General features: G+C 35.4%; 1 protein-coding gene across 3 annotated transcripts in view; it reads right to left on the bottom strand.

Annotated features, from left to right (window-relative positions):
- gpc6a (glypican 6a) overlaps positions 1-21398 on the bottom strand; it is a 201082-nt gene that overhangs the window by 17543 nt on the left and 162141 nt on the right. For 2 of the 3 annotated variants that reach the window (XM_038283894.1, XM_038283897.1), the window contains 2 exons: positions 19059-19202; positions 17274-17303 (listed from right to left, as the gene is read on the bottom strand). In XM_038283894.1, coding sequence (XP_038139822.1) covers positions 17274-17303; positions 19059-19202 — 174 coding nt within the window. The remainder of the gene's footprint in view (positions 1-17273; positions 17304-19058; positions 19203-21398) is intronic. The other variant, XM_038283896.1, reaches the window with a different exon arrangement.

Raw genomic sequence — 21398 nt, 5'->3', positions numbered from 1 at the left:
CCTGAAAGCCTCAAAAGCAAAATTTAAAGCGGGTCTTAAACTGTGTAAAAAAAAATTAATAATAAAATACTTTTTTGTCACTAATGGTCACTAAAATGTTTTTAAGCTATATATTACATAATTGGTAATAATAATAATAATAATAATAATTATTGTTATTATTATTATTATTATATTTTTTCTGCTGCCATTACAATCGGCTTTTTTGCACTAGCATAAGTATTGCATATTTTATATTATTGTACATTTTATATTTTATTGTGAAATTGAATGTTTAAATTTTAGTATTAGGAACTGATCTTATCTGTTGTGCCTGTGTACTTTATCTGTTTCACTGTTGGTGAATGAGAAATGAACGTCCTCTCGAGTCCTTGTATGTCTGGTGAATCTGAAGAAATTACATTAAAGCTGACTTTGACTTTGAAATGTTATAGGCCTACTGCATATTGAAAAAATGTAGATCGGTATTGCAAAACAATCGGGAGATGGGGACCCCCCCCAAATATTGACAGGTATTTCACACTCTGGGCTTGATCTTCTGATAGTTTATGTGTATGTTTAATGTACATTTAGACTTGTTTTAGACATGCAACACTGCTTTGTTCTTTTAAAACATTGGGGAAAAACTAAGAGGAACAGTGACCATTTTTGTGCATGTAGCTGCAAAATACAGGGTGTAAAAATATTTTAAAAAGAAATGAACATTTTCAGTAAACTATTTAAAAAAACTAACTAACAGCTTAAGAAACCCCAAAATTTAAATGGACTGGACCATCTATCCATCTGTTCACAACGTTTTATTGGGCAGAAATAGAAAGCTTCCTGTGTCTCTGTTTGACAGAATGGTATGTGGTTGTAAGACAGCCCAGGGGATTGTAGGATGCACTTTTTGCCCGACTTTCATCAGGAAAACGATTCAGGAACATTTCATGAAAGCAAACTTAGGAAAACCTTCTTTCCCAATGATGTGAGGGCCATAATCCCCCTGTGGCAGATGCTAAACATTCCCTCTGAAAATCACAAATAAACCCCCATTTGACTGTTTTCGCACAAGGTGCACTTCATACTAAATGTAAATACTAAATGCTGTACCGGACTTTCAAAGTTCAGATCCACCTCCAGCTAAACACTTGATAGCTGTGATAAAATGATTGTAATGCATAGATCTCCTTGAGTTGATCATGCCACTCACCATATTAAGTGTTTTACCACCGAATCAGTGGCGGCTGGCCAATAGAGAGCATTAAGGCGCTGCCCCACCAGCTCAATGACCTTGGTTAAGTCTTAAAGGAAGAGTCTGGTCACATCTAGAAGGCAAACTGCTTAAGTACTTTAAGTATGAAATTATATCACACATTTCAATAAGTGATACGTGTTTTTAATAAGGAGTAATTTCCTTTGAATGTGCTTTACCGGAGACATCCATGTTTGTCAAAGAGCACTACTGCCACCTATCGAATTGCAACGTCACGGTGCGTTATCAGCCGTTAAGCAAGTCCCAATGCCGTATCTGGTGTTTTTCACAACGTGCCATTACCCATGATGACAACGACCAGTGCACTATGCAAAGCAGAGAATAATGAATTATTGATGTGTTTTTTCTCTGGCCAGGAGAGCAATGGCAAATCCTCCCTCTTCAAGTTGGCAATGCAACAACGAACCCGTGGTGGATCATGCATTGGAAAGGTGAAATAACCAATTTTTTTTTTCACTTTTACCCAATGTATAACAACATCCAACTGCCATGAACGCGGGCATTGTCAGTTCTACTATAGCTCTTGTTGAATTTCAATAAGGAAGTCCTCTTGAAATCTTAAATAATTGTTGTTGATTGCAGATGTCTCTAGTAGCTCCCATTGATTTTTCTTGTAAAGCGAAGAGAATGGCACTACGCTTACCACACAGTGACGTCGCTGCCGGAAGATGTCAGGACTGAGGTGTCACTATATTTGGGCAAAAATGGCCGGTCAGCAGTCTAAAAGACAGATGGAGAAAGTACACTCTCTCTTCTTCCAGGATCTGGCTTAGCTACAAGGCTTGGCTAATTGCATGCAGCGAGGGTAATGCTTTATTCTGCTGCTTTGACAGCCTACCTCCTTTTTCAAATGTCAGGATCTGACCAAGCATGGATAAAGACAGGTAGGACTGATAAAAGCCCTTCTTAAAAAAGGCAAAAAAACATGGACAATCTTGGATTCAAATGGAAAATAATATAATATAGAGTACTTTTTGTAGATGTTAATTTGCATAGTTGCTCTTGAATAAACACCTTCTCAGAAAATAAAAAGTTTTTTATATGTTAAAAAAAATATGAGGCTGACAAATAGCTTCTCCGTTATTAAACTGGTATATTATGTTTTTAGGTTTTTGACACAATATTTAACCATGCAAATTTGTCTTCACAAAGCCTCAGAAGGGCAAGATTTAAGTACAAAATGTAAACCTGTTCATGAAATTATGTTTTGTTTCTGTAGTGTTTTTATAATGTTTTTTTATTGTTTGCATTCATATAAATATACTCGTGTGTATACTGTGGTTTTTGGTATACGTCTATTTTGAATTTATAGCCCCCCCTGGAGAAAACTCCACCAGCGGCCACTGCTCCGAATAATATTCTGAACAAGCACTTCTGTTGTTTTGTATGAAGCCAAGTATCATTAGTGTTGACTAACTTATATTGGGACCCAAGGACACATATGTTCTGTTAGGAAAGTATATCTATTTTGTTTTAAAAAAGCAATAAAATTCAATATGTTTCAGATAAAGAAAGGGATCACAACATCTTACCCCTTTCTTTGTTATTATTAGGAAACTGTAAATGAGATAAAACACAGAGATGCAAACACCCAAAGACAAAACAGAACAGAGAGCAATGGTTGGAGTGTAACAAACAAACCTGAAACATAATTATGTCAGTCATAAAAACAAACGGACCAAGAACGCTGCAATACATCCATGTCTAGGGCTACAACAAAGTAAAAAATCCTGCAGTGTTGCAGTGATGATACTATCTAATAATGCAATAGTGATATAATTTCCAATGATAGCAGGTTTTGTATTCTTCCTCATCTGCCTTAATAGCGTCAAACACTCATGGTGACCTTTAATGTTACAATGGGTATAAAATATGTTTCCACTTTGTAAATAATGATAAATATACAATGTATATAATCATTTAAAACAGCTCTAAATGCTACATAATCTTTCTGTATTGTAAACCAGCTTAAGTTTTTGTAAAACACAAGTCTGCTGATACCTTTTACTAAGCAACAATTCTGTCAAATCTTTTTTTTCAGTAATTCTTTCTTTAGTCATTAAATGTTTTCATATAAACTTACAGTAGGTTCAGACAGCTACAAAATGCAATTTATGCTTCTTAAAGGTTGCAAGCTTAGGTGATAAACAATTCAAAACCTTTTCAGACACCCCCACCCCCCCAGCCTAATTAATTATGCATTTAAGTAAAAATATAAGGCATGCCAAATTGAATACAGCATTAATAGTGAGGTGTTACGTAATTTAGTGACTAAGAGGGATATTCTACTTGAGAATATGTCATTTTGTATTTATTATCTCTTGATAAAAAATGCTGGCAATTAATGGAGCCCAAGGGATTTGCACTCTACACCAGTGAAACTGTACAGTCAGAACTTTTGTGTCTACATAATTTCTAGCTCATAAACAGATGCAAATATTCAAAGGCTGTTCATAAATAAAGAGGATTAAGTGTTAGGGTTAGGGTTAGTAGGGTTAATACAAACACAATTTAAAAATCTAGTTATTTAAGCTACTTCAGTCTATGTAAAATCAGCTGCATGTGCAGGTTTAAGAACGTATAAAATATTTATATTATATGATGTCATTTTCAGCTTTTGATAAAACAGTGATAATCACAAGTGATGCACAGAAAAAAATTAAGAATACTAAACTTTTGGCTGAAGGATTTGCAGAAGTGAAGGGGATGGAACAGAGAGACCAGGCATACTACTGTTGCACTATAGGAAAGGGAAGAACCAGGCTGCCTCATTACAGGCAATTTTTATTTCTGAAGAAAGGCAACTTACCACAAAGCTGTGCTTGAGTTGTGTGGTGATGGAAAATCTGTTCAGTGTAAACAATTTTCTGGAAACTAAGTCCAGTCAGTGTATGTTTTGTTATGTGCACAGTTTGCACCACTACGGCACTGATTTAATGCAAAATTATTTTGTTTTTTAGTTTTTTGACTAAATGTGAAATATTTAATATGCAAATAATCATATTTGCTTATGTGAAAAAGATGCATTTCACAAAATATTGCAAGTTGATGCAATAGTTTGTTTATTTGGTGCAAGTGCAAGCCACTTGAGGTTGAAACTCAAATTGTGAACAAACAGTATCGCTAATAGGCAGCGATAAGGCAACAACAATCTGGTTAGTTCCAATGGTGCTGAAAGAGTATTTAGACTGAGATACAAAAGGTTGACAAATTTAACAAGCATTACATGTGCAAGAAAATTCCTCACATTTGAATTCCTCTAAAATATACATATTTCTTCTGAAGTTCATATTTGTACTTAATGCTTATATGCTGTGAGGCCAAATACCATGTTTGTTTAGGGAATAAAGCTTACTCAGTTTATGCATCTCCAGTGGGCTTGTGTCTATCTATGACGAGGTCTCTCCTACTGGGTGTGGAGCGGTCTTGCTGCTCCTCACAACTAATAACTGTGCACCTCTATATGACAAACTAGCTCTAATAAACTGTCTCAACACAAACACAATTATTTCTACACATACATTCCCTCACCCAGTCAACCACCAACATAGCCATGTAAACAATACACATACAATTCAATATGGTTGAAGGTCATACACATGCAGATAACTATTAAAGCAAAGGGTTGGCCGTTAGGTGAACGTGATGCTGGATGCATTTTTGATATAATAAAATTATTGACAAAATCTTGATTTATCTTTTTTATCAAGCAAAACTTCCCCGACAAACGTAGGCAACCAAATTCTCTATGAAGCAAAAACTGAACAAATAAGTAGATTTTTTTTTTATGTATATAAGTATCTACCCTTTAGGTACTATGGTATAGATGCAGCAATTTAATTAATTTTTAACACAGTTTTAAATCTTTTAAAAGCTCTGCTTAGTTACAGACTGCAGGCTTTGTTTCACGTTCAGAGTTTCTCATGAAAAGCTGTTTAGACACAAAGGTAACGGAAAATGCTAGTGTATCAAATGGGTTTTCATTTTGTTCTTTTACCAATGTCTTTATTAAGGTTGGTCAACACAACTTTAACTTAAATCCTTTGATTTTCAGTTTGCTACTCTTAAAGTGAGTGAATGAGGTGTATCTGGTAAATCCTGTATAATCAATAGTGAAAGTTGCTTTACTTAAAGAGGTCAAGATGAAACAAAGTTAGCCCCTTTAAGTCATTTCATTCATTCGACTCGTTTATCAACTTTACCTTTCAGACAAGCATCTGTTAGTTTAGTTTTTTATCTCATCCCAAATGTTATGTTTACCCTTGGGATGGGACACAAAACCAGCAATGTATGAAACATCCATCTGTGCTTACATTAGCCAGGACATGGTTTGTTTAAAATGAATGTGCTGCTCTAAAACGGCTCAGTGTCTCGTTTGATGTTTTTTTTAATACTGTAACTGTAACTGAACAGAATTTAAGTTCTCTTTAAGTATTTTTGGAACTAGAAGATTTTTTGATAATATGGTGTTTAACAATAATCTGGATGTTTCACGCTTTTTAAAAAGCGTGAAACATCCAGATTTAAAAATTAAAAAGCAAAATTACAAGTAAAATAATTTTGCCATGTTATTCATTTCTAAAACACATTCTATGGTTTTTTTTGTTTATTTTTATTTTACAACGGTTTAAATAAATGCTATAAATAAGATCATAGAGCAGTGAGTGGTTTGATATAATTTTTTTTAGCACTTATACGCTTATGTATTGTACAGGAATGAACCCTGCTTTGTTAGGTTTGAGCATGTTCATACAGGCAGAAATTGTTTTGAAACTTGCATTGAAATAATATTGTTGTTTCTTTAATGCACTCTTAATGGCATTTTCCACAGATGTGAGTTTACCACTCCATGTGGTTTCCTCAGTTAATGCCTAAAGTGTTTAGAAATATATGCGCGTTTCTATTTGTGAATGCAAAGCAAACATAATTACAGAGATAACAAGTGCACACACACACAACCCAACACAATACTGTAGAAATCTTGAAGGTTATTTTCTGAAGCAGTTGTTATGAAGATACACTGTGAACTGCATGCTAAGTATACCTGCTCCCTGTTGCTAGAAGTAACAGATGTGTGGAGCATTTCATTATAGATACAGAGCCCCTGCTAATTGTGTAATTAAGTGAATATGTGATCAGGAAAACATTGAAGTTTAGGACTACATAGAGGGAAATCTGCTGCTGTGTCACTTAACTTAAATCTGCATCACTACAACTGCTACCTCTATGGTTTTTAGTTTAAGGTGGCAGTTGATTTCAAAACCTGCATGTTACATGATCGATAACAAACTAACATGTATGATGTACATATCTCCTTGTGTAATATTATTATGCAGGATGTCTGAATCGTTTAAAATGATCATTCATCTGCATAAAGCAATTGAAGAAGGGCCAGGATTTATTTACAGAGATGTATAAAACTCCAAGAGATCACGAAAGCTTGATGAGAGACGTTCTGGCACAATCAGTTATTTGATTTAGGGAGTTTTTTTTTTTTTTTTTTCTTTATACAAGCAAACAAATATTATTTGATAATTCCTTCTTTTTATGTTATCACTTCATTTTCAATGAAATGGAAATGGAATGTTCCTAATACAAACCAAACGCCAATAAATGTGTAAAGGAGTAATACTTGTACATAGCACTGTAGATAACTATTTTCTTAGATTATTTTAACCTTTTTAAACTGCTGAGTATAGACCGTGGAATTGTTTAAATCTTGATAGAACATGGAAACATTTAAGTCCTGCTGTTTCTAGGTCACACTGACATCAGCACCATACCAGCTAATAGAACTGCGGATTGAACCAGTGTCTGAAATGGGGGATTTGAATTATACAAAGAACAGCTAAGGCAGGCTTTATAAAGCAGCTAAAATCTCCAAAGGGGAGAAACATGAATGGTCACTTTACAATTATGCTTCAAGCAATGGGGTTAGCTTACTTTAAGCACAATGTGTCTGCATTTTGAGATTTACTGCTTTGAATAATGTGTTAAATAGGATTTTCTTAAATACCTTTTAGTCTGTTTTAGCTTCCCTTACCTATCTGGGAGAGCTTAGCAGAAAATGTTCCAAAGAGTGAAATTAGGGTAAACACCCTCTACCTTTAGCAGCGTGATAACCACACCATGTCATGAAAGACAGCTGAGCCCTAAACAGTCTGATAATGAGCAGAGGGACTGAAGCTCAGGCAGATTCGACTTCATGCTGGGGTTTTTGGCAGCCTCTAAAGTCAAGCTGCTTTGAGGGTGAACTAACCTGTTTTAAAGGACTGGTCAGATTAGAATTTAACTTGAGATGGGGAATAAGTTGAGTGCAAATCTAGGTGAAATAAGGTTTAATCCTAGTGTTTTTTAAATAATATGTAAGCGAAAAAATACAGAACCTTTGTTATAGCTGTTCATTACAAAGTAATAGAATAGAAGAATCCTTAATATACAGTATTTCATAGTTTGCAAAGTTGAACTAATTATTTGTACTTACCTCAGACCAGAATAGTAAAATTCTACTTACTTTTTTATAGAGCAATGCAATGCCCAATGTTTTTGTTGTTGGTATTTTTTCACAAACGATGATGTGAGCAGTGCTTTCAATAAACTTTAAACTTACATTAAACACATAAAATATGTTTTTTTTTAAATAATATATTCTGCAAAAATATATTTTATATTTAATTCCATACCTTTAACTTAAAGTATAAAACTAAACTAACTCCTCAGACTACTAAAGTTTTTGCTCATGGGCTACAGTCACACTGCCTTCTAAAATTATCTGCATCCTGGCAACCAAAAGAGGATTCACTCTCCAATAGTGAGCTCTGGAGATTTGTCTTGCTCCCATATTCACTGTGTGTGGTGGCAAGATAAACCAGTGTCCTCACAGATCTGGTATTTTTAAACTATTTAATTATCGTTCTTCTACTTCTTTTTTCTTCCTTTTCACTCATATCAAACCAGACTGAACTTTAACTGTTTGAAGTTATTTTAAATTGTTAAATAGCAAAATAAGAAGTTTGAATGAATATACATTTTTTTCAATATTTTGTAGAATTTGTAAAATTTGTAGATCCTTGCTCACATATACTTTTACAGCTCTACAGACTATTTTTATTTCAGAATGACAGTTTTTTTTCGATGGCTACTCAAGGAATGTATTAAAAAAAAAAATTTCTGTATGCCTTACAACTTTGCAATTGATGTAAGATTTTACTTTAGTATTTCCAAACAGTATCATTTTCTCACACCTGTACTATTTTTTCCTGCCATTTATTTTATGAAGAGCACAGAAACTCCAGCAAAATCACATGCCATCCTGTGTACTTCACAGTTGGGATCATCTTCTCAGGCTTCTGCAAGCTTTTTTCATCCAAACATATCAATGGACCTTATTGCCAAAAGCTTCACAGCTTGTTTAATCAGACTGCAAGTCTGTGGAAATCAAGGTCTTTTTGACTGCAGGGTTTTCGCCAGCGTATTTCAGCATAAAAGGGTGTTATACTCAAAAAAGTTACAATTGCACTGAAAATCAGGCAGATACGCTCCTTTTTCATGACTGACATCTGGGCTTCCCCGCCATTGCATTTCAGCACAGAAGCTGGATATGCTGAAATTTACTTCAAATTACAATGGAATTATGCTGACACTCTGACTTTAAATCAGCCATGGAAACTATGTTTTTAAACACATTTACATCCTTATTTGAACATATACATGAGGGAAGTAATTTGAAGACGTGAAATCCACACCGTTAAGACTGTCATCAGCTCTCTGAGGCAGGTGAACATGCTACAGCCTCGACAGCAGAGTTTGAAAAAACAAATAACAACACTGGTTACGCTAAAATCTTTAGAATTACAATGGAAGTATGCCAATTCCCTGACTTTTATTGAGCTTACCGGCTGCAGAAATGGTGTTCTTAACTTTTATAACTTATTTGGGCGACAGTGGCGTTGGATGTAGGAGTTTGCCCTCTAATCGGAGGGTTGACGGTTCAAGCCCCGACTCCGACTTTCATTGTCGTTGTGTCCTTGGGCAAGACACTTCACCTGCATTGTCTACTGATGGTGGTCAGAGGGCCCGGTGGCGCCAGTGTACGGCAGCCTCGCTTCTGTCAGTGAGCCCCAGGGCAGCTGTGGCTACAATGTAGCTTGCCACCATCAGTGTGTGAGTGTGTGTGTGAATGGGTGAATGAATGTAGTGTAAAGCGCTTTGGTCAAGTCTCCTAACTTGAATAAAGGCGCTATATAAGTACATGCCATTTACCATTTACCATGCCATTTGATGCAAGGGCTGTAAATGTGAACCATGGGCTGTCATGGTCTCCCCAAGGGAGGTCCTCAATGTTGCCAACTTAGTGACCTTGTCGCTTTTTAAAGTGACTCACCACAAATGTAGTTTCTACTGTATTTCCTGTCTTGTTGGAGACTTTGGAAACAACATGGAAGCACTGATAACCATGAGTTTACGGCCATCAGTGAGCAATTATTTGAACCTTTTTGAACCTATTCTTGATTTACCTATATTATTCAAATTGTGTAATAATGTTATTTAGCTAAGAGGAAGACTCTATGCCTTTCTCATCAAACATTCTAAGATAATAACTACCGGTACTTAAAATGTTCGGTGTGGTTTTAAAATGTTTTAGTTCCATGTGTGATGTGTCTCTGTGTTACTTGTGCAGTAAGATTGAGCACTTGATTGAAATGTTTTCCCCTTTTAGCTAATTGTCTGAAAAGGTTTAAATATAATATATACAACCCAGCAGGTGAGCGAGGCACTCAAGACGAGCATCTGACTGTTGAAGTACCTCTAATCCTCGCTCCCACTCCTGTTTTATTGAATCATATCCTTTGAACCAGAAACCCACATTTTGTTTTACTGTTTGGTCTTGGAGTCAGCTGTACTGGGCTTCCCATTTTTGGTTGTAGGGTGAGATCCTGAGGCTAGGTGAAAGGAGCGGCTTGGATCTGATGGCCAACTGCTGGATGGTTTGTGGTTTCTCCCACTCTTTTGTTTATTTGACCAAGACTCCAAGTTCCACTTTTTGTTCAGACTTGGGGTTTAATGAACCTTTCTTGCTCAAAAATAATCTGGTCCGGTCTCTGTGTGTCATGTGTTCTGTGTGATGACAGAAGGATTGTAACATCATGTACCTCTAGAGGTGCCAAAAGATATGGCGATTTTTTTACCCTACCTAATTAAAATCTTTTGTTTGCAAACATTGCAGCAATTTTAGATTCTTTTGGTTTAAGTCTCTTCTTTTTTTTATTTTATATCTTTAACAGGGAAGCTTTTAAGTGTGGATGGCATCATATGTAGAAAGTAGAGGCAATGCACATTTTACAGCTTGATGCATTCTGTCATTCAGGATTTAAAACAGAGTCCATATGTCAGAATTGTCATGTGCAAAGCTGACACTAATGTTCTGTGGACTGGACTTCAAAACTGACATAAAGGTTTTCTTTCATCTCAGCTGGAGCATATGTTGGGAAGAAAAAAAAAAGGCTGATTCGTCAGATACAATCATGCAGCAGTCTTGCTTCGCGGTACAAGAGGTCCCACCACACAGAGCAGCAAAGGCCTCAAAACAGCTCACATAAACCAGGCAGTGAAGTTGAAAATTACTAACAAGACATTACCATGGTTTTGTATTTTTCCAGCATATCTCCCTTCAGCATGCATCACACTGTGCATATTTCCCAAAGCAGCTGTCCACCACATCGGGTACCTAGCTCTTTTTTTCCTCTTTTGTAGCTCACTAAGAGATTAAATGGAAGCTGTTATTCCATATACGTTCCCTTTTTTTCCATTTAGATTCCATAGCAACCAAACACATGATGATAAAAACGACTTTATACTGTATGTTGTTGACAATTACTTAGGGATGAACCATGAAGATTCCATATAGAATGGAAGTATAAAAAGATGAATAAAAGCTTATAAACTACTAACAACCAAGTCAATGATAAATATAGTTGTGTCCCAATTCAGGGGCTGCGTCATTAAATTGTAGGCAAATTATGGCACACTGCTGCAATGAATTCTGCCCTAATTCCTGAATCCTCCGAACCACCAGGTTACAATACGTCCAGCTCCGATGTGCAGCAAAGTTCACCAGGGTCGTAATTAACGCCACCTCCCCTTCGCTGTGGTATGAAGCCGAGAGGAGGTCCAAGGAGCATAAACAGTTTATGCAATAAAAGCCAGGGACAAAATTTAGACCAAAACTTTTCTTCCTATGAATTTAACAACAGTTAATATTGTTTCATTTTTGGGAATCCAAAAATCTTTCTGGAGTTAAATTCTGAAATGTGTGAGTACAATACTTGCAGAAAAGCTATATTTGTTGCTATATTGGTGCATTTAATGTTTAATAAATACGTTTTGGTCATCTGCATTTATATATACAGCCAAGTATGTGTTTAATTGCTAATTTTCTGTTACGGTCACTGACCTCTAGGGGCTTTCTTCATGAGAGAGCTCTCTCTTTGTGTTTCAGGTCTACCTGGCTGTTCAAACCTGAGATGTCAGGCACCTTCTTTCTCTTATTCCCTGGGCCTTGATCTGAAGTGATCTTGTCTGTTAGCTGAGTGTTAATGTGTGATTCATGTTGAATAATTGGCTAACTAAAGCATTTTCTGTTCACAGTGGAAGCTGGTAGGGGTTCTCTGCCAATTCTGTTTAACTCTTTTCTCCTTCTTCGATGGTTAGCCAGGGAGTTCAGGTATTGTACTTTCTTTTCAGTTCTCCTTTAGAAAGTGGTTTATTTTATAACCAAATAAGGGGTCGTTTTGTTTGTTGTTTTGGCCTTGGAGATCCTGAGGCTTAAAGCTTCCCTGTGTTTTGCTGTCTGCTGTATTTTTGAACTCTTGCAAATTGTGAAATAAATTATATTTTCTTACTGACATCATCTTTTAGGTTACTGACGTTTGTGTTACACCCAGTGCCAGAATTTACCTTTAGTGGTCTTAAGGGTGGGGGTGGGGAGTTGTAACATATTCACAAATATATCAATTCATGCAGTACTTCTATTAATATAGCCACATCTTTAAAGCAACAAAGTGTAACTTTTAACGACTAGTTGTGCTAACATTCAGGCTTAGTGCCCCTGAAAGCAACACCAGGCAACGCTACACTCACACACAAATATAACACAGGACAAAAAAAAAACAAAACAAAAAACGGTCTCCCTCAGTGTTTTGGAATCTAGACTACTTTGGACCAGCAGATTGAGATGTCATGGAGTTACTTGTAAAGAGAAAGCTAAATTCATGTCTGTAGATTAAATCCTAAATCTGAGAACCAATATATGTCTGAATAGATATCTATCCGTTTGTTTTGCCTAATGGCAACTTTTGCATGACTTTGTGACAGATCTGACCTTCTTAAGTCACATTAACATGTATTTTAGAAGAGTAGCCAGCAAAGCATTGATATATGCTGAATTCTGCATATTGACCTTAAAAACCATTCAATATATCTCACATTTTGCTGGAATTGCTTCAGCTTGCCACTATCCCTGCTCCTCCATTCAAAGGCAGTGTAAATGCTCTTGCTAATTATAACTGTATATATATATGATGCTTTCTGTGAGCCAAATATTAACTTTTAAGATATATCGCTTGGATATCTGCTAAATTTAACAACATTTCACTTCATATCAACAGGCACCAGCATGCCTCAGCATCTGTCAGCCGACAGGTAGTTTCTCTTCCCTGTCTCCTCGATAAGAGGCCTGATTTTGAACACATCCTGTTAAATCGACTGCTGGGTTTAACTACTGGTTGAAAGTAAAAAACTTGTTCAGTCGGACCACTTTTTGTGGGCCTGTATTTGTGTACCTGATTTTCTTCTAGCGTGTGGCACATACTGGCACTTCTGCCTGTATTCCCGCCCTGATCTCTCCAGTTTACAGCTTGTCTTTGATTTCTTTAAGAAAACTGTATCATAAGAAACATCGCTTTGTCATATATTCACATGGCATGAGTGAGGAAAGGCAGAGGACATTATTTATTATGATGGTAACTTGTCTCCAAATGACTCAAATGAGCCTCAGCATAGTCGATAAATGACAGCAGCACTCGGAACAGTCCGAGACAGAAACTCTGCAAGCTACTGTAGTATTAGTGCATCTAGTAGGGAACCTGATGCTGCAAAATGACTGTATGATATTTTCAGATAAAAGGTGAGACAGAGTGAATTTTAAACAGATGGCAGAAATAGCTGAAGCAGAAAACAAAATGATGATACGGTAATAGTGTAGATTGAGTCCAAAATGTACGGAAGTGCACCCTTTTAAAAAGATAATGCTGTTAAAAAGAAGTTGCATTAATCTGGATTTATACAGTGACTTTGACAGCCCTTTTCACAATGTTTCTTTTAGCATTCCATTTTGAAATCTGTTTTGAATTCCTAAACTCCTTACTTTTTAAAAGTATTATCCCTGTAGGGCAGCTTTTTTCACTACTTAATGCATTCTAGGCTCATGGAGGTGGACCCAATATGAGAAAATAGAGCGAGGTCCTTTGTTTTCCTGATCATTGCTTAAATCTAAGAATATATTTTACAGATTTCTATTTGAAATATATAACTTTTATGATTTGTTACAACAACCATGATGTTTTACAAACCCAATTTTTCCTAGTGGTTCCACTGGTACTTGGTGCCCAAGGTGCAGTGCATTATTGTACCCAGAGCAGTGCGCTGGGTAAATTAAATAATAATATAATATGGCATAAGTGGCAACGGTTTGTTGAGGCAAGGCCTAATACAGAGAAGAAATATATTTTTCTGAAGAAAACCAAACTGAGCTTATTGAATCTTAGGTTGGATTGCTTACTTGTTAATGTTTTTTAAAGTCTTTTGTTTTATATCTTATCTATTTTCTGAATGTTGTTTTTTTTATTTCCAAGTAAACACTATAAGCCTTAAGCTAATGAAAAGTGGCTATATCATACTTTTAATGCAGCGCATATACATTTGATTTAAAAATTTGCTTTGTTCTTTTTAATTACTTTATAATAAAACTTGATTTGCAGATAAATAACTACATCTGTAATTAGAAAACAACAACATAGTAAATTCTCAGCCTTCTGGGTCATGTTAACCACAAAACAGGCCTAAATTGAAGACGACCGCACTCACGCACAGTCTGAAGATATTTTGACCTATAAATGTTTGAGCCGACAGAAATTACTCTAAAAATACAAGGTTTTTTTTGTGACTAAAAGAATATATGAAAACTGCCAAAGATATGAAAACTTGAGTCTAGTTGATATCATTGTGATATTGTGAATTCTGCAGGTAGGTGCATAGAAATATAACAGCAAAGCTTTAAAAAAATACATTTATAACTTCTTGAGTACCAGTTTTTTCCCAGTGGTGAACTACTTAATGAGGAAAAGTACCAGGCGAATGTTACTCTATTCTATGCAAGTGGTTTTGTACTATTGAGATTATACCATCTGCTTTATTTTAATATGTACATTTCCAAACATATACTAAATTAAACAGTACACCCAATGTGCTAATGATGAAAGACACACATTTTTATTTATAGGGTTTCATTTTTGTTTAAGAATTTAGGAATACTTGTATCACATAGAATTTTAAACTTGAAATCAGAGTTCAATCACTTTAGAAATGAGTAAAAGAAAGATTATAATAAACCCTGGAATGTAAAAAATATTTGATTCATTTCAAAGAGCAGTATTGAGTTCTTCTTAAGAAGCAAATAAGCCTTACAACAATTAAGAAAATTGTGTAAGAAATCACAACAGTAAGGATGCCCCCTTGTTGATGTTGCTGCTGCTAAAAATGCCAAGTAGGAAATTAGCTTGTCACTGTGATTAACTGTTCTCAACATTGTTCTTTTTTTCATGCTTATCTGCTGCTGAAACCATTAAAACGAATAAAAAACACACACAAAATATTGAATTATATGCTTCAGTTCCATTAAAGCTGTAATAGGATCCGTTTTGTGGCATAACTCATAGATTCTACAATTTTTGCTGCGCAACAACAAAGCTGCAGAGTTTGTTTTACTAGATCATTTCCTGGTGCTGGCTCTTTGCAAAAACAAAATTAGTGTAGAATGGGAAAAGGCTTGGCTTTCTTTTAAACTGCATCCCCATTTCAACTGTGCTTAGCAATCAAAATCCATTAACAAGGACAAATAAATCTATCATATCAAAGATATCTCACAATTCTTTTCAGTGAGCATTTAAGTAAAGAAGAGAGAAACAATGCAGTTGAGGAAAAACATTAGATAACCCTTATGTTCCTTCGATTGTTCAGACAATATACCTTTACAAGAATAAGTTAAAGAAAATTAAGGGTCATGTAATAATTTTTAGTTATAAAAAGTGTCCATGATTGTAATTGTAACATTGGTTATTGTTTTAAAATCAAAAACCTCTGCTTATTATTGGCAGATCAAATTCAACAAATATTAATGCAAATACACTTTTCTGATGTTTTGGAAATCATTTCAAAACATACTTAAAAAAAAAAAGAAAAGTACTTTTTTTTTACTACCAAGTACTGTAGCAAAGGAGCATAAGCAGTGATTAACCATTTACAAGGTAGCTGGTTCAACTACACTTTTCTTAATCTATATTTTAAAGTATTCCTCACCAACGTTCTGTATTACACATTGTTATTTAATGTCTATGTGTGAAGTGATAAAATTGACATGGAGTGTAGAAGTACTTAAAAAAGGATAATAAAAGCATCCCTAAAAAGCTCTTTTCCCACTAAAGTAAGTAAATCTCAGAAGCATCTCTGTTAGACAAATAATGTACTATGAGAATTAGGGCTGCGATTCTACCATGCCTCTTCATTCTCTTCCAATGGATAGATAAGTAGTATCTTAATGAACGTTAGTAGGCATTTGTGTGCTGTTGCTTAATTGACATTTCGGCAGTAATTCTCTTTGCCATTGGGGAAAACGCTTCACCTCGCTATTGAATAGGAGGAACATCTTTCCCATTGCCTGTTATCTCTTCAAGCCAACATGTTGGACATATATTTTCATATTTGATGGGGAAGGTGGAACAATTGCACTGGGGTCCCTAGGTCCATCAGATCCCCACTGTTTGAGAAGTGGAGCACAGTTGCTTCTTGCCGTCCTGTCTCGCTCTGTCCTTTACTTCACTGACCTCAGCCATGTCGTTTTCATTGAAAAACAGAGGAAAACCTTTCAGAAGCCAGGCTTTCGTTTATATATGGCTATAGAAATTAAACATTTGGTAAGAAGGTTTTCAAAACTTAAAACAAAACCAAAATAATAATATTTTACAGATTATTAAATGCGAGCAAATAGATTATTAGCATAATAAAAACTATTTTAAAGCTTTGTCTTTTTTATATGAAGATGAAAGGAACCGTGCTAAATGGCCTGTACTTACTGTATATAGTGCTTTTTTCAGGTCATTACAGGTCACTACATTCAATCATTAATGCATTGCACTGATGGTGGAGCTACATCATAGCCACAGCTGCCCAGGGGCTTACGGACAGAAGCAAGGCTGGTATACACAGGTGGCGCCTGTGTACACCAGTGTGTACACCTACTAAAGAGCCTTGCCCATGGACACGACATCACTGAAAGCCAGAGCCCTGGGGTTTGAACTGACAACCCTTTGGTTACACAGAAATATGGATTCTCATGCACAAATACCATGAGAATTCAGCTTGCAGGAGAGGTATGGCAGCACTATCTAAAACCTAAATGGAATCCTTCAACACGCTTACAACAAATATTGACACAGATGAAAATGTACCCTGTTGCATTAGGTATCTTACAAACCCCTGGACACCAGACCTTAAGTCAGTGTATTGGAGTTATCAAGCACAGAATGAAAAATACAAATTAATTATAAGCAAATAGAATAAAAAAGAAGAAGAAGAAATTACTACCACCAATACTAAACATAAGGAGGTGAAGTGCACTGGGCAGGTTGATTAAAACACAAGAGTGATGACTCTGTGAAATCAAGTAGAGGAATGGAAAGCTTACACTGTGTTGCATTGTCTTCCAAACAGCCCTCTGGGAGCAGCAGAGAAATGAAGAAGAAAGAGATTTAATTGGACATTGGAGAAACAGAGAGACTGAGACAGTGAATTGGAGCAAAAGAATGTCTATTAGTAAGCAAAGCAAAAAGTTAAATGATAAATGGTGCTGAGGAAATATCCTATTTGTCCGGCCTGTGAGATTTAGCATCTCAAACTATTTGATTCGCAATGACTTCCAGTGAGGCAATGTAAACTCTCAAAATCTTCTACTTTTAGATCAATGCACAAATCATAACCTGCATACAAATCTCAACCTGATGTGGAACATTTGTCTAAAGTTTTTCATGTTTCAGTGAGAGAGCTATGCAAAATTTACAAACTTATATCACATATAGGTGTATGCTAGAAACAGCGCATCAGTGCTTTACCTGTCAAATGAATATATATTAATCTCTTTGACATTTACACAGGACACCTTATCATATTAGAAAAGTATTACACGGGGCAAACCAGTAGCTTACAGAGAGTATCTTAAATCTTTGACATGGGGAAGTATACACTGTAAGAGCGTGGAGTAATGCATTATTAAAATGAGAGGGACTGCTGGAATTTACCCTATACCTGCTTTTTGATGTTTATGTCTTAAACCAAATACTGTAAGAGGACTTGGTTTTTAAGATGGAGATGTATATAGTTATATGAATATTTTAAATTAATATGCTCACAGATCTCACATTTTTGTGTATATGCCATGTTTTTATTCCTTGGAGCTTAATAGAGTTCTGTTAAAGACTCTCACAGTAATCTCTGCAGCATTTAATCACTTCTGTGATCCTGAATATTATCCATTTAAATCCCTGACTATATTATCAACTGTACCTTTTGGTTGCAGGGACTATAATGCCTTTAATTGTTGGATTTCCCAGTTAAGATAGGTGTTGATGTAAAAAAGCATTCATTGATGGTCCGAATTCATTGCATAAAATAAGATGCATGGCTTAAATCACTTTCAGTGAACTGAATTAAAATCCTTTCAAAATTCTGTTAAGACAATGCTTGCATTTGCAAGTTACTGCTCTTTTTAAGATATTTGGTTTCATTGCAGAGTCGAAACATATAAACAATCTACCCTTAAATCTAAAATGTGACACCATGCAAACCATTATCTGAGTTGTAATTCGTGTTTCAGATTTTTCACCACATTTAATGGAATATCTTACGTTTTCTGAATGAAACGTAACAATGGAAATTCTAGGTAGAGGCATTCCCTGTCTTTAGAATTAGAAACATATTCAATTATTGAATCACCAGTGTACACTTCTGTTATTTTTTGTGCTGGAATGTGTATAAAATTCCTTTTTCGATAATCATTGGTGGAAGTTACAACGGCCCTTAGGAGCTTAGTGATCTACTTGAACACCCCGCTATTTTTTCTGGCCTTTGGACTTACATTCCAGATAGTAGACCTTAAGCACAGCAAGAAGTATGTCTTTGCCAATGATATAAAATAATAAAAAAAAAAAAAAAAAATATATATATATATAAAAGAGAAACTCTCTTGAGCTCTGAAAACTGAATTTTTTGCAGTCGTTTTTGGCAGTTTATAGGTTAAATACTCTGGCCTTTATACAAAGTATATGACTGAGTCTTTATAATCATGAAACTACTAAGGATTTCTATTATTTTATTCTTTTAGGCATTAGAGTATTATTACGTCATTAAATTGGACAGAAAATGTTTAAATCCACCGTTTATCATTTTAAAAGTTCTATCTTGTCTTTCTGCGTACCAGTCTATCCAAGCTTGTTCCAGCTGCAGTCGTAGGTCTCTGTTCCGGGGTAAAGGGTCTGTAGCGACTACCAAATGAATCTGAGATGCCCCGCGCAGACCTGCCAATTGAAGAAGGCTTTGGTTGACCACACTCTTGAAAAACCTGATATAGAGCAAAGAAAAAAACAGTTACCGTAGAGAGAATGCCAGCAAAATAAAAAAGAGAAAACAGGCTGAAACAAACATGAAAACTACAAAACTGCTAAATCAAAAACGTGAAAAAAAATTTTTCTGCCACATTGCTAAACTAATATAATGGTACATAAATGCAAAGATACTACTTTCAACAAGAACAAGTCAAATATTCTCCCAAGATTTTTGGGGGTTTAGAGATAACAACAGCTACTACAGGCTCACATATTGGGCGTGAGACTCCTACATCTCACTGTCAAGCTCACACTCCATATTCCTAATTTTTTATGGTAAAAAAGGACAGATATTAAAACTGAACTCAACTTGCCTTATTTATTAATAAAAAAAATCATGCTGATAAAAATCCAGTCTGCGTTTTCTACACAACCTTGGTGATGACGCAGGAGTACATGCCAGGTTAATTCCAGTATTTTTGCACCAGCCCACCTACTATTCACTGTGCTGACAGCAACAGAACTGAATGACCCGTGCCAGATATTAAAAAACACTGGGATTTTCTGAGCAGTCAATACGACGTATGTCACATGAATTTGATCTTATCTGGACTAAGATACTTTACTTTGTAAATTAATGAAGATTTGAAGCAATGTAGCACTTGAGTAAATATGAATGAAATATACAGCAGCTAGCTTAAATTATCAATGAGGAAACTAAGTGTAGGATCACATCAAATTGACATCAAATGGTTTGTTTTCTCTACATCTGGTGCTTTTTTTGAGAGCTTTACAACTTGTTTGCTCTAGTTTAGGAACCTGATTTAGTCTCAGTTTTAGTTCATGTTTTCTCACAAGTAAGATGATTATTGCTCAGTCTAGTTTAACAATTCCCCTTTGGATTTTAGGATTAACTAAACCAACACAAATATCTAAATTCTTAAAGTTTCCAGGTATGCTTCACAAACCTATAGGAGCTCCACAAAAAAGAAAAAGAACCATTGCATTTTATTTTTCAAAAGATCAGCCACCCAAGAAAAGAGTACCACATAAGACACAGAGAGGATGAGCAGAACAACTCAGTTATCCAGGACTGATTGCATTATTATTTATATTATTAATTTATCTTTATTTTGGTCCATTGAATATGTTTAAAAACTTAATTTCCATCACATTTACCAAAATTAAACATCCAGAGAAATGTTGTCTTGTGTCATGGTGAGTTTTTATAGAATCTACAGCCTCCTAGAAGGTCTGAATGGTTTAGCTGTTTTGCCAACCGAAAAAAAATCTAATAAGCAATTTATTTTAGATTTTAATCCTTAGCCGAATAGTACATATTCACAGTGTAGATTGCACGGGATTGCACTGGTTCCTGTATTAATGCCAGTAATCCAGTAATAAACGATGTTCCCCATTGGTTGTTTTACTTGAACTGTATAGATTTATTAATAAACAAAGTTGTGAAATACTTAGTTTACAGTTTATTTAAGATGCAAGTTTTTCGGTATGACCCATAATTCTTAACTTAAATTGTCTGAAAATCACCAGAATATAGAAAATAATGTATGTTGTGTGAAAATTTTCCACACAACTACAGCCCAGTTATTGTTATTCAGTAACATTTACTGTGCTATGTTTCTGTTACCGTCACAGAAACAAATTAGCTGGTATACAGCAAAGCATTAGTTTTCCTTGCTTGGCAAAGGTAATGTTAAGAGATGTCACAGTGAACAATTTCCACCATGCAGGTGAAGGTTGAAAGACAAAACTGAAAGACAACTTTTAAGGAAGTATACCCATTGCCAGAACTCCAAAACACCCGTATTTACCCAGTGCGTAAGCGAGTGACGCACAGGGGACTTTGACCAAGCGTCAATATGTTGATGAGTTGGGAGTGAGAATATACTTTCTGCCCGTCCCTCTGTCCGTCTGTCCCTCTGTTTGTCATTCTGTGTGTTGTGCTCACATACAGAAACAATTTTCTCTTAAGGATCGGGTACAAAGCAGTGGCTTAATCATATTTGTATACAGTCTGGTATGTTTAGAGAACTCTGAGCAAAATTACACTTTCAAACTTAAAATCTCATACAATTGGTTTGTGAAGCATAATCTCAAGATGCACTGAAGTAAATGACAACTGATAAAACTGCATGTTTAAAGTGTTTTTTTTTCAATAATTACACATTTTAAAGGTGAACCAGATTTCATAC

This window comes from Cyprinodon tularosa, unplaced genomic scaffold, assembly GCF_016077235.1.
Source record: "Cyprinodon tularosa strain WSP-4 unplaced genomic scaffold, ASM1607723v1 ctg197, whole genome shotgun sequence".
NCBI classification, from domain to species: Eukaryota; Metazoa; Chordata; class Actinopteri; order Cyprinodontiformes; family Cyprinodontidae; genus Cyprinodon; species Cyprinodon tularosa.
This window is presented reverse-complemented; position numbering and strand designations above follow the sequence as displayed.